Source organism: Manihot esculenta, chromosome 7 (assembly GCF_001659605.2).
Source record: "Manihot esculenta cultivar AM560-2 chromosome 7, M.esculenta_v8, whole genome shotgun sequence".
In the NCBI taxonomy this organism is placed as follows: domain Eukaryota; kingdom Viridiplantae; phylum Streptophyta; class Magnoliopsida; order Malpighiales; family Euphorbiaceae; genus Manihot; species Manihot esculenta.
In genome coordinates, this window is record NC_035167.2 from 2,603,986 (window position 1) to 2,616,731 (window position 12,746).

Consider the following 12,746-nt stretch of genomic DNA (forward strand, 5'->3'; position numbering starts at 1 on the left):
ATAAAGATATACGCTTAATATATATATATTTCAAAATGAGGGATAGAACCTTTATTTTATTAATTTAGGTTATGAAAATCCCGTACTTAGTAAAAATTTATTATTAACACGATTAATTGATAAATTTTTAAATTAAAATTATCACCGATGGTTAAACTAGCCAAACTATCAAATGATTCGCATTTGCTTTCCTGTAAATTTTTATCATCTTGACTTTTTGGCTTTTTATTAATAAGAGTAGGCCAAATCCTCACCAAATTAACAACTCTAAAAACTCCTACACATCTATTTGCAAGTAAATCTATGTGAGTTAATAATTCGTTTGAACTTCAATCTTCTTCCGTCTCTACCTGCAAATAAATTTATTGTTAATAAGAAAAGAAAATATTACAATTATATTATATATTATGATATAATAAATACTTTCTTTTCACAGTAAAAATGTTTTATTTTTATTTTTTTTATCAAATTAAAATAAAATACAATATGTTATTACAAAATTTATAATATAAATATATATCGATTATAATATCACACTATAAATGAATTAATAAATAGTATATTAATAAAAATTAAATTTAAAATTTTTATTAATATATCTAATAAAATTCATAAAAATTGTAAAAAAATATAGCTTAACTTTGATCTATCGACTCAATTAATTCAAATGTTTTCATAAAATATAAGATTTATTATTTATCATCCCAATTGATTTTTTATTATTTTTAATTAATTATATTTTATTAGATAAAATAATTCAAAAAATAAAATTTTAGTATTTTTAGTATTTACAAAATTTTTCATTTTTAAATTATAGTTTGTATGAATATTGCATAAAATATATAGAAAATTAAATTAAATATAAATATAAATAAAATGAATTTCATAATAAAAAAATTAATAAAATTAAAGAGAAAATTATTTAATCTTTAATTTTTATTTAAATAAATGCATTAAATACTTAACAACATAAATTTTAAAGAATACATAAAATACTAAATTAAAATAAGAGAAATCCAAAATACGTATAGAATTTCAAATCTAATATAAATTTAAATTAATTGAGAATACACATAAATTGGAGGAAAAGAGATAGTGACACAAATAGTATCTTTGAAATTTGAGGGCTAATAGTGGGGTTAGCGGTATTGGGGTAAAATCGAAAAAACTGATTTAAAAGAATTAATTTGAAAAATCAGTTTGATTTTTTATTTATTTCAGTTTGGTTTGATTTTTAATTTCAGAAATTTCGGTTATTTCAAGTCGGTTCGGTTTTAATTGAAAAAATCGAACCGAATCGATTAGCAATAATAATATGTTATTTTTAATAATATGCAGAAATTAAATTATTTTAATATTTAAATATTTTAATTAAATTTTAAAATATTAAAAATAAAGTGTAAAAAATAAAAAATTTATTAAAAATTAAAATTGATTAAATCGAACTGAATCAAATCAAATCAGACCGATTCGATTCGGTTTAATTTCTGACCAAAATCAGTTCAATTCGATTTTTATAAATACTAAACTTTTGATTTTTGATTTACTCAATTCGGTTCGATTTTAAACCGAACCGACCAAATGATCACTCTTAACTAATAATGCAATCGACACTAAAGAGATTGGAAGTGTGCTCTTTAGTAAGATGAGAAAAAAAAAAGACTTGATAAGCAATTGCATCTATATGTAGGGGTAAGCAGTATTCGGTTGAAACTGAAAAAATTGACCGAACCGAATTCATTTTAAAATTCAGTTCGGTTTTTTATTCAATTCGGTTCGATTTTTAAGTTTAAAAATTTTAATTATTTCGGTTCGGTTCAATTTTGATCAGAAAAAAAAATCAAAAAAATCGAATCGAATCGATTAGTGATAATAATATGTTATTTTAAATAATATAGAGAAATTAAAATATATTAAGATTAAAATATTTTAATTAAATTTTAAAATATTAAAAATAAAGTGTAAAAAATAAAAATTTATTAAAAATTAAAATTGATCAAACCGAATCGAATCAGACCGAGTCAGTTTGATTCGGTTTTTGATCAATATCAATTCGATTTAATTTTTATAAATACTAATATTTCAAATTTTAGTTTATTCGGTTCGATTCGATTTTGAACTGAACCGAACGAATGCTCTCCCCTATCTACATGTATAATATCTCCCAATTAAATCTCGTTAAATTTAAACTAAATTTATCTCATAGCATCTCTTTATTTATTTTCTCTGAATTAATAAAAATTAATAAAGATTCAATTAACCTGCTAATTTTCTTTTATTTTATGATATAAATAATATAATATAATGTCATTTTAGTGTTATTAAGCATTTACATATTCATAATATATAATCCACAATATTATAAATTTATATTTTAATTGAATTTTATTAATTATTATTTTATAAAAACTCAATCAACATTCAAATAAATAATAATTATCCACAATTAAATTTATCATTTAATAATGGTTATAAATTTAGTATATTAAAAAATTTTAATTTTTAAATGTTATAAATATTACTCAATTCAATATTAAAATCTTTTTTTTTTCAAAGAAAGGGTTAAACTTACATCAAATTATTTGTAAAAATTAAAAATTTTCATTTTTTAGACAATTATAAATTCTTTTAAATAATTTTAATTATAATAAAAAATTAACTAAATAATTTACATATAACTCTAATTTTAATGTTTTTAAACGTAAAGCTATAATTATAATTGAATTAATAATAAAAATTATATTCATTGCGAAATTTAAAATCTAAAGTTAAAATAAAAGATTTATTAAATTTAAATAATTTTTTAATTCTTAATTTAAATTTCAAATAAAAATAATAAAAATCTTATCGATTAAATCGAGTGAAGTTTAAATTAAAAAAATATATTTTTAATTAATTTAAAATTAAATAGAATATTAATATAATTAAATTAAAAAATTTTAAATAATAAAAGTATTGTAATTAACAAATATTAATAGAAATATTTGAAAAATTCCATCATTCTCCCCTCTTCTCACTTTTATAGATAGTAATAGGGATTAGCTTTCGGTTCAAATTGAAAAAATTCATCTAATTAAATTAATTTAAAATTTTAATTCAATTTTTTATTCTTTTGGATTTGATTCGGTTTTTATTTTTAAAAATTTTGGTTATTTCAATTCATTCGATTTTGATTAAAAAAAAAATTGAAAAAATCAAATCGAACTGATCAGTAATAATAATATATTATTTTCAATGATATTAAGAGAATAGATCATATTCAAATTAAAATATTTTAATTAAATTTTAAAATATTAAAAATAAAGTATAAAAAATAAAAAATTTATTAAAATTTTAAACTGATTAAACCGAACCGAATTGAATTGAATCAGATCGATTCAGTTTGATTCAATTTTTAATTAAAATCGATTCAGATTGATTTTTATAAATATTAAAATTTTAATTTTTAATTTATTCAGTTTGATTTAATTTTAAATCGAATCGACCAAATAATCACCCTTAATATAAAGGGTATGATGACTAACTTAATAGCTTTTTAAAAAGAGAGTACAAACATTCTACTTTTGAATTCTTCTTATAAACCTTAACTATTATTAGATAATAATTAATAAGTAATCGCTAGTATAATGATTAATCGCTATTAAAATAATTAATTTTTATTAAAACTGCTAATATATCAAATAAAATATAAATATTTATATTTATGAATATAAATATTAATATCAAACAGTTTTTAATCGATTTTATTATTTTTATCAAACTCAACCACCAACTCAAGTCCAACCTCTTTTCTCCCCACCATTATTCAATTCAATCAGCAGTTCAAGGCTAAACCTGTTAAATTTATAAAATTTAATTTTGATATAATGAATCGAACCGAATTGATTTTTATTAGTTTGATTCGATTGATTCGATTTTTAATTGACATGGAACAACTAGTCTTGAATTTTATGGCAGACTTGGACCGGGGCTAACTTTTATATTTTAATTATTATTTTTGGATATTTTAGGTATTTTTATAATTTTGCATATTATGATTTTATTTCTATTGTAAATAGCCTCCCTTAGCTATTAGGATTTTAGACTCCTATTAGGATTAGGATTATTCTTGCATATTAGGATTTTATTTCTATTGTAAATAGCCTCCCTTGGCTATTAGGATTTTAGACTCCTATTAGGATTAGGATTATTTTTGCATATTAGGATTTTATTTCTATTATAAATAGCCTCTCTTAGCTATTAGGAACACGCTTTCTAATTTTTAAGAAATTTCAATAAGACTTTTCGTCTTTTAGCCTATCTTTTCTCTTATTTCGTCTTAACCAAACGATATTGGTTACAACTCCTGACGGAGTCTAAATAGTCCTGTATCAGATTGGTATCAGAGCGAAGTTTGACTATGGCAGATAACCAAGAGGCACGACTTGCTGCGATTGAGGCATCTTTGGCAGAATTGAGGGAGATGATCGGACAATTGACCTTGCAGCAGGGAATCCACCAACCCGCCGCCACCGCACACCCCCAACCAGTCGCCAATCCTGTGGCCGCCAATCTTGTGGTCGACAATAAGGGAAAGGCAGTCACCTATGCAGTGAAGAAAATCTTATGCTCAACTAAACAGGAGGATGAGACGCAAAGTAGGAAGATTTTCCAGGCCAAGTCAGGCTAATTATCGATAGCTGCAGTTGTGAGAATTTGATAGCTAAGCAATTGGTATAAAAATTACAGTTGCCTACACAGCCTCACCCCTCACCATACAAAGTCGGATGGATTAAGGAAGGACCGACAATTGAGGTCAACATAATCTGCAGCGTACCTATCTCAATCGGTAAATCTTATACTGAACTTGTTAATTGTGATGTTGTGGATATGGATTGCTGTGGAATTTTGCTAGGTCGCCCTTGGCAGTTCGATGTTGATGCTTTGCATAAAGGGAAGGAGAATTCATACATGTTTACGTGGAATCAAAAGAAGATTACTATCTTGTCTTCCGGTTCTGCGAAACATTCTAAAGTGGAAGAGAAGAATGTTGTTGCTATTTCTACAGGAGTGCAGAAGCTATCAGGAGCAGTTGAGAAATCTGGGGGCACACTGACTTTATTGGTGAGAGAAAAAAGTACAATGGAGGATGCACCATCTTTACCACCGCCCGTCAAAGAGCTGTTGAAGGAGTTTCCTAAGATAGTGGAGGAATCATCAAAGCTTCCATCCCTGCGGGATATCCAACATCAGATTAATCTCATTCCTGGATCAAAATTACCGAATCTGCCTCATTACAAGATGAGTCCAAAGGAGAGTGAAAACCTCCAAGACCAGGTGGAATTTGCTTACAACAGTATTGCAGCAAGCAACTTGGCAAAACAGCACGTGGATGTTTTCAAACAGGTACAACAATACCTTACAGAAGCCGATGACAAATATAAAGTTACAGCTGATAAATATAGGCGTTTCAAGTCCTTCAATGTCGGTGACCAAGTTATGGTGTATTTACGCAAGGAGCGTGGTGGAGAACAGAAAAAGCTTGACGCCAAGAAGATTGGTCCATTCCGGATCATTCAGAAGATCAATGACAATGCCTATATTCTTGACCTCCCACATGAAATGAAAATTTCCAAGACGTTTAATGTGGCAGATTTATTTCAGTACTACCCTGCTGATGACAACTCGAGGACGAGTTCTTTACAAGTGCAAGGGAATGACACGGAGCAACTAGCCTTGGATTTTATGGCAGACTTGGACCGGGGCTAACTTTTATATTTTAATTATTATTTTTGGATATTTTAGGTATTTTTATAATTTTGCATATTAGGATTTTATTTCTATTGTAAATAGTCTCCCTTGGCTATTAGGATTTTAGACTCCTATTAGGATTAGAATTATTCTTGCATATTAGGATTTTATTTCTATTGTAAATAGCCTCCCTTGGCTATTAGGATTTTAGACTCTTATTAGGATTAAGATTATTTTTGCATATTAGAATTTTATTTCTATTATAAATAGCCTCCCTTGGCTATTAGGAACACACTTTCCAATTTTTAAGAAATTTCAATAAGACTTTTCGTCTTTTAGTTTATCTTTTCTCTTATTTCGTCTTAACCAAACGATATTGGTTACAACTCCTGACGGAGTCTAAATAGTCCTGTATCACTAATATTTTTAAAATTTAATTTTTAATTTTTCAATTCGATTCAATTCGGAACCAAACTGATTGATTGCACGTACCTAAATTAAAGTATGGCCAAAAAACAAAAAAAAAAACAATACAAGGCTTCTTATGTTCTTTTTTAACTGTCAGTTTTCAATTTATTTTTAGAATAAATTTCATAGACTGTACCAGAATTCATGAGTACATAATGGTATGGTAACTTAAATTTAATTTGCAATACAACCCCGATCTTTATTTTAATTAATATAAAAGTCCTTTCACGTTTAGTTTCTATATATTGCTGACATGACTCTTCCATACAGCAATAATACTTATCTCTCAAACTTATTTTCTCTCTCTTATCGTCTCTCTAATTTTATATCCCCTCTCTTTGGTTCATTCAGCTGACCAAGATTTGCATCCATGGTAAATCCAGATAATAAGAGTAAATGGAAAATAAAAAAGAGGAGAGTTAATGAGACAGAGACACAGTAGAAAATAGAGAAAAAAGCTTTACATAGAATATTTCTTTCATGAATATTTCATGGAGGAGATAAAAGATTATTTCAGCAATAAATTTAGAAATTAATTGTTAAAAAGAAAAATTATTATTTAGTTCCTATAGTATAGAAAAATTCACTAATTAGTATATTAATTTTGAAAAATATATTAAAATATTTCTAACATTTTAAAAAATTTACTAATTAGTCATTTCTTTAATTTTAACTATTAAATTTTGTTAAAAAATTTAAGTAGAAGAGATTGATTAGTAGACTTTTTAAAAATATAAGAGACTAACTAGGGCCGAGCAGTATTCGGTTCAAACCGAAAAAATTGATCGAACCGAATTAATTTTAAAATTCGATTCGATTTTTAATTCAATTTGGTTCGGTTCAGTTTTTAATTTTAAAAATTTTGGTTATTTCGGTTCGGTTCGATTTTGATCAGAAAAAATCGAAAAAACCAAACCGAACCGATTAGTGATAATAATATGTTATTTTCAATAATATAGAGAAATTAAATTATATTAAGATTAAAATATTTTAATTAAATTTTAAAATATTAAAAATAAAGTGTAAAAAATAAAAAATTTATTAAAAATCGAAACTGATCAAACCGAATCGAATAGAATCAAACCGGTTCGGTTTGATTCGATTTCTGATCAAAATTGGTTTGGTTCGATTTTTATAAATATTAAAATTTTAATTTTCTGTTTATTCAGTTCGGTTCGATTCTAAACCGAACCGACCGAATGCTTACCCCTAAGACCAACTAATATATACGATGGTACTAATTATGATTCTTTTGATCTGTATTGGCTCCACATCCTCAGAAGGTATAATGCTGTCTCTGCACAGCTATGAACATTGATTATGGCACAAGGGAAAGAAAAAGTTAAAAAAAAGAGAGAAATGAAGTAACATGTAAAGCAATTCAATATAGCATTGTATAAAGAAGAGTACATTAATACAAAGAGCAAGCATGACCCCATTAATAAAAAAGATTGCAAGCTCTCCACCTAAAGAAGGACACTTCTTAAAAAGGAGTGCAACCCACAAAATTATTCCTACCCCTCTATGCTCTCCAAAACTTCTATGCCTAATTAATTCTAAGCTCAATAATTAGAACAATAAATAAATTAATATATTTTTCACATTAGTAATTAAATAAAAGAGAAATTAAAAAGCTATAACAAAAATCAAACCCATTTAAAAAAAAATACCATTTAAATAAGAAACATATAAGAGATATTCAAACTCCTTATATTTTAAGGTCTTGTTTTGATTTTGCACAAGTTTTTTCATTTTCGTTGTCTCTTAATTTTTGAGAATAATCTAGAGAATTGCGAGGAAATTCCGAGAGCATTTGAACTACTTCTCTCATTGTAGGTCGTTCGATGCTATTTTCTTGACAACACAATGATGCAATGAAAAAGAAATGCATTGCTTCATCTTTAGGTATTATTGTTAGTCTTCGATCGATAATATGCATCACGTCTTCTCTTCGATTATTTGTTGTTCTTTTGCTCCATTGTACGATATCCACTCCTTCACCAAAATCACCTACTGGTCGTCGGCCGGTGAGAAGCTCTAAAAGAACAACACCAAAACTATACACGTCACTCTTCTCGTCGACTTTCAATGTGTATGCATATTCTGCAAGAAGTAGAATTAAATTAACAAAATTTAGTCATGACATAGCAAGATCATTTTTTTTTGGATGCATCATAGGACTACTAAAATGCAAGCACAACAAAACCCAATTTACAGAATATTCATGTTGGGATTAAGGAAATTAACCCACAAAACATGGAATTAGGTAAGAGGAAAAAGACAAGAAAAACATGTCTACTTGCTCAGAAAAGCTCAAAACAAGCCAAACAAGACCTAGTGGGTGATGGGATTTAAAAGAAGAAGAAAAAAACAAAAATATTTGAAGTGAATTATTATAATTTATTTATTTATAATAGAAAAATAAATGAATGGATATGAAATAATTGTAATAATAATTAAAATTGAAGGGGAAAAAAAATAACTTTACACGTAAGAGACCAAAATTGGGCGACTGCACATAAAAGATTAACGTTTTAAATAGGTGTGCATGCATGTCGGTTAGCTTTCACTAATCTCAACGTACTGTTACGTTAGAATCAATTGTCAGACTGAAATGTCAGATACAGACCTCTAAGATTGAGTTTGTGGACCCAACAAAGTGTTTAGGTTCTTTTGTCTGTTTGATTGTTGTGTTGCGAATACCCAAAAAATTCTCTCTCTCCCTCTCTCTCTATAGCACAAATCACGGGTGGTTTTTCTGCAGGCTGTCACTTTAGCACAGAGAGAAAGAGACAGATAGGAGAGGCAGTATCATATTTATACAGCATAGTTGGGATAAAAAATTTAATAGCTTCATATAATCCTTTATTTTTCTAATTATAAATGAGAAAATTTAACTGAAGTTTAAATTCCAAACCCATTTTTCCTATAAACAGTGTATACCCATTTTTTCTAAAACAGAAAAAACTGAAAATTCTTCTGTTCTATCTCAAGTTTTTATGCAGAATAATTATGCACAAAAATAGAAAGCAAGCATTAGTAATGTATGTGAAAATGTAATACAGTACTCAAAAGCTGACTCCTGAATCCTGATATCACTTAATTGGCAAAAGAAAAATCTCAAGTAAAATGTACTTACCAGGAGCAATGTATCCATAAGATCCTGCAATTGCTGACATACATTGCGAAGCTCCCCCATCAATGAGGAATTTAGCTAATCCGAAATCTGCAACGTGTGCTTCGAAGCTCGAATCTAATAGAATATTGTTTGATTTTACATCTCTATGAACAATCAATGGTGAACAATCATGGTGAAGGTAACATAGGCCTTTAGCAGCTTCAATAGCAATTTTGTACCTTAAATTCCAGCTCAAAAAGCCACCTTTTTTCCCATGTAATGATTCTCCTAAGCTTCCATTTCTCATGTACTCATAAACAAGCAAGTTGGTTTCTTTGTTTGTGCAGAAAGCGAGCAATCTGACGATGTTTCGATGCCTGATGTTGCCTAGTGTTTGAATTTCTGCTCTAAAGCCATGATCATGGCTGTTGGTGCCAAAACCAAGTAGTTTTTTTACTGCAACTTCAATCCCACTTGGCATTTTTCCATGGTAAACAATCCCAGCTCCTCCTCTCCCAATTACATTTCCATCTTTCACACATTCCAGGATGTCTGTGACAGTGAATTCCAGCTTTTGAAAAGCTGTCAGCTTCCAGGAATCCGAGCTGTTTTTCTTGAAAGACTTGGCTTTGATTATAGCAGCAGTTGCAAATATCAGCGAACATATCAGCAGGCCTAGAGCAAAGATGAGCTTGAAGTCACCAGGGGATTTTCCTGGTGAATTGATGATGGTTGTGAAATTGCAAGGATTGTTAAGGGAAGGACCACAAAGTTGAGGATTGCCTGCAAAGGAAGAGGCATTAAAGAGGGAGAATTGGCCGGATTCCGGGAGCTTTCCAGAGAAATCATTGAAAGAGAAATCAGCAACAGTGAGGCTTTTCATGGAACCAATGGATTTTGGTATTGCTTGATCCAAGTGATTTCTTGACAAGTTCAGGTAGTTCAATATATGGATGTTGGAAATCTCTGTTGGGATTGAACCAGAGAGATTGTTCTGGCTCATATCAAGGAAAGTGAGATGGAAACAGTTTCCAATTTCAGGTGGAATTGAACCTGAAAATGAATTTCTGCTAAGATCAAGCATTAGAACTTGATGGAGATTACCAATGGAAGGTGGAATTGGACCTAAGAATTGGTTTCCACTGAGCAGAAGGATTTGGAGAGAAGAGAAATTGGAAAGTGATAATGGCAAAGGGCCTGAGAGGAGATTGTTTGACAAATTGAGTTGGCCTAATTTAACAGGCTTAGATGAGCTATTACCATTTTCTGATAATGTTCCTGACAGGACATTGTTCTGCAACTCTGCTAAATTCAACTGAGGCAAGTAAATGAAGCCATTTGGAATGCTGCCATTCAAGTAATTCTGCCCCAGCCTCACTCTAGTGAGACTATAACATTTTCCCAAACTTTCTGGGATTGGCCCAAACAGAAAATTTTTCAGGAGAATTAGAATCCTCAGCTGATTAGATGAACACAAGTCTTGTGGGATTGTACCAGTGAGCTTATTTGATGACAAATCAAGAATCTGAAGCTTCCCATTTTGGCCAAGTTTTCCAGGAATCTCACCAGTGAAATTGTTCATCCATAGGCCTAGTGTTTCCAAATCAGGCAATTCTGCAACATAATCTGGAATGGAGCCGTGTAGTTTATTCAAGAAGAGATTGAAGAGCTTCAGTTTCTTGAGATTGATGAATTCAAATGGGATTTCACCAGTGAGTGCATTGTTGGAGAGATCAAGATTCACCATGTTGGTCAAGTTTCCTAACTCCTTTGGAATAGAACCTGAAAGATGATTGGCATGCAAATACAGAGTATCAAGCAGCTTCAGGTTTCCAAGCTCACGAGGAATTGGACCGTGTAGTTCACATTCTGGCAAATTCATATGAACTAGATTCACCAAATTTCCAAACTCTGCAGGAATCTCACCTTCAAAAACATTGTAATAACCCAAGTAAATCTCCCTCAAGTTAGTGAGATTCCCCAACTCACCAGGGATTTTTCCATGAAGGTTGTTTCCTGCAAGCGAGAGATACTCCAAGCTCATCATTTTCCCATAGCTTTCTGGGATTTTTCCATGGAAATAATTGCCACCAAGATCCAAGTACTTGAGTTTCTTCAAGCTTAGAATCCCAAGAGGAAGAAAATCAGTGAAGTTATTGTTGTAAGCATCAAACACTTCCAAGCTTTCAATTTCTGAGTAGTTCCAATCCAACCCACCACTGAATTGATTGTTTGAGATGTTAATAAACTGAAGATTACTCAACCTGACAATTTCAATACTGCCTGTGAAGTTGTTTCCTGCAAGAGACAACTTGGTGAGCTTATCAAGCCTGGAAATCTGAGGTGAAACAGAGCCACACAGATTCAAATCTGTCAACTCCAATGAAACAACACGCCCACGAGAGCAACGAACTCCAACCCAGGAACAAACTGATCTTGGATTTGAAGAATTCCACGTGCTCAAGCTTGGTTCAGGGAATGAAAATCCTTGTTTAAGTGAGACTAATACGTTAAAATCATTGACTAAAGAAGCAGAACAGGTGGTTAGAAGAGAAAGTAGGGTCAAGGCAATGAAGGGGACCATGTTTGGTTGAAAATTTTTCTCAGGAGAATTGAGTTTGGAAGGACTCGAAGCAAAGACAAATGGATTTAAGAACTTGGGTGTTGATAGATTTTCTACAAAAGGAAGGAAAAGTGAAGGGAATCTGCGAAACTTCAAGTGTGTATGGGCTTAAGGAATCAAACATCTTCACAGAAAGAGTCTTGAAATACAAGGAAGAAGCTAAGCCTCCCCTTTTCTTTGCTTCTCTTTTCTGTTCTTTTCTTTTCTTTTCCTTTCCTTTCCTTTATTTTCTTCCCCTTTAACACTAAGAGAGAGGGAAGAGAAGAAGAGGATATTGAAATTCTTGAGGAAAATGGTTCTTGCTTGTTTTCTATACTTTAAGCTGAGAGAGCCTAAGAGGAAAAATAAAATCAGAAACTAAGGTCTAAGGATAGAGGAAGAGGAGAAGAAGGATTGCTTAACTATTTTGAAGGAATAGTAATTATTTTTAGAGAAAATGATTATTTAATCCTTATATCAAAAAAAAATTTGCTAATTGATCTCTCGATTTTAAAAAATATATTAAAATATTCACGATATTTTAAAAAGTTTACTGATTAGTCACTCTATTAATTTTTAGCTGTTAAATTACAAAAAAATTTATAATACGGAGTTATTAACCAGTAAATTTCATATAAAATTAAAAATTAATAATTTTTTTTAAATTATAGAGACTAAATAATAAAATATTTAATAATTAAAACTGTCGAAAATGTTTTAATATATTTTTTTAATGAATTTTTTCATAATATAGATTAAATCTTAATTTTTTCTAATTTTTATAAAGAAAGAAAATTGAAAAAGCAGTTGGATAACAGAAATTTAAAG

At 29.4% G+C, this 12,746-nt stretch overlaps 1 protein-coding gene across 4 annotated transcripts; it reads right to left on the minus strand.

Moving 5' to 3' along the window:
* Positions 1–7,570: 7,570 nt before the first annotated feature.
* On the minus strand, positions 7,571–12,311 carry LOC110618601 (leucine-rich repeat receptor-like serine/threonine-protein kinase BAM3). 4 transcript variants are annotated; one of them, XR_002488536.2, is made up of 3 exons: positions 9,556–12,310; positions 9,338–9,451; positions 7,854–8,301 (listed from the first exon to the last, which is right to left on the minus strand). XR_002488536.2 is itself a non-coding variant. In XM_021761771.2 (3 exons), the coding sequence occupies exons 1-2, from the start codon at positions 11,898–11,900 to the stop codon at positions 8,830–8,832; spliced, it is 2,703 nt and encodes a 900-aa protein (XP_021617463.1). In that variant the 5' UTR covers positions 11,901–12,311; the 3' UTR covers positions 8,165–8,301; positions 8,828–8,829. The 4 variants fall into 4 exon arrangements, 2 of the variants coding, with proteins under 2 accessions (XP_021617462.1, XP_021617463.1); XM_021761771.2 differs by adding an exon at positions 8,828–8,969 and having other exon boundaries at positions 8,165–8,301; positions 9,338–12,311; XR_002488537.2 differs by lacking the exon at positions 7,854–8,301 and adding an exon at positions 8,830–8,969.
* Between the last annotated feature and the right edge of the window lie 435 nt (positions 12,312–12,746).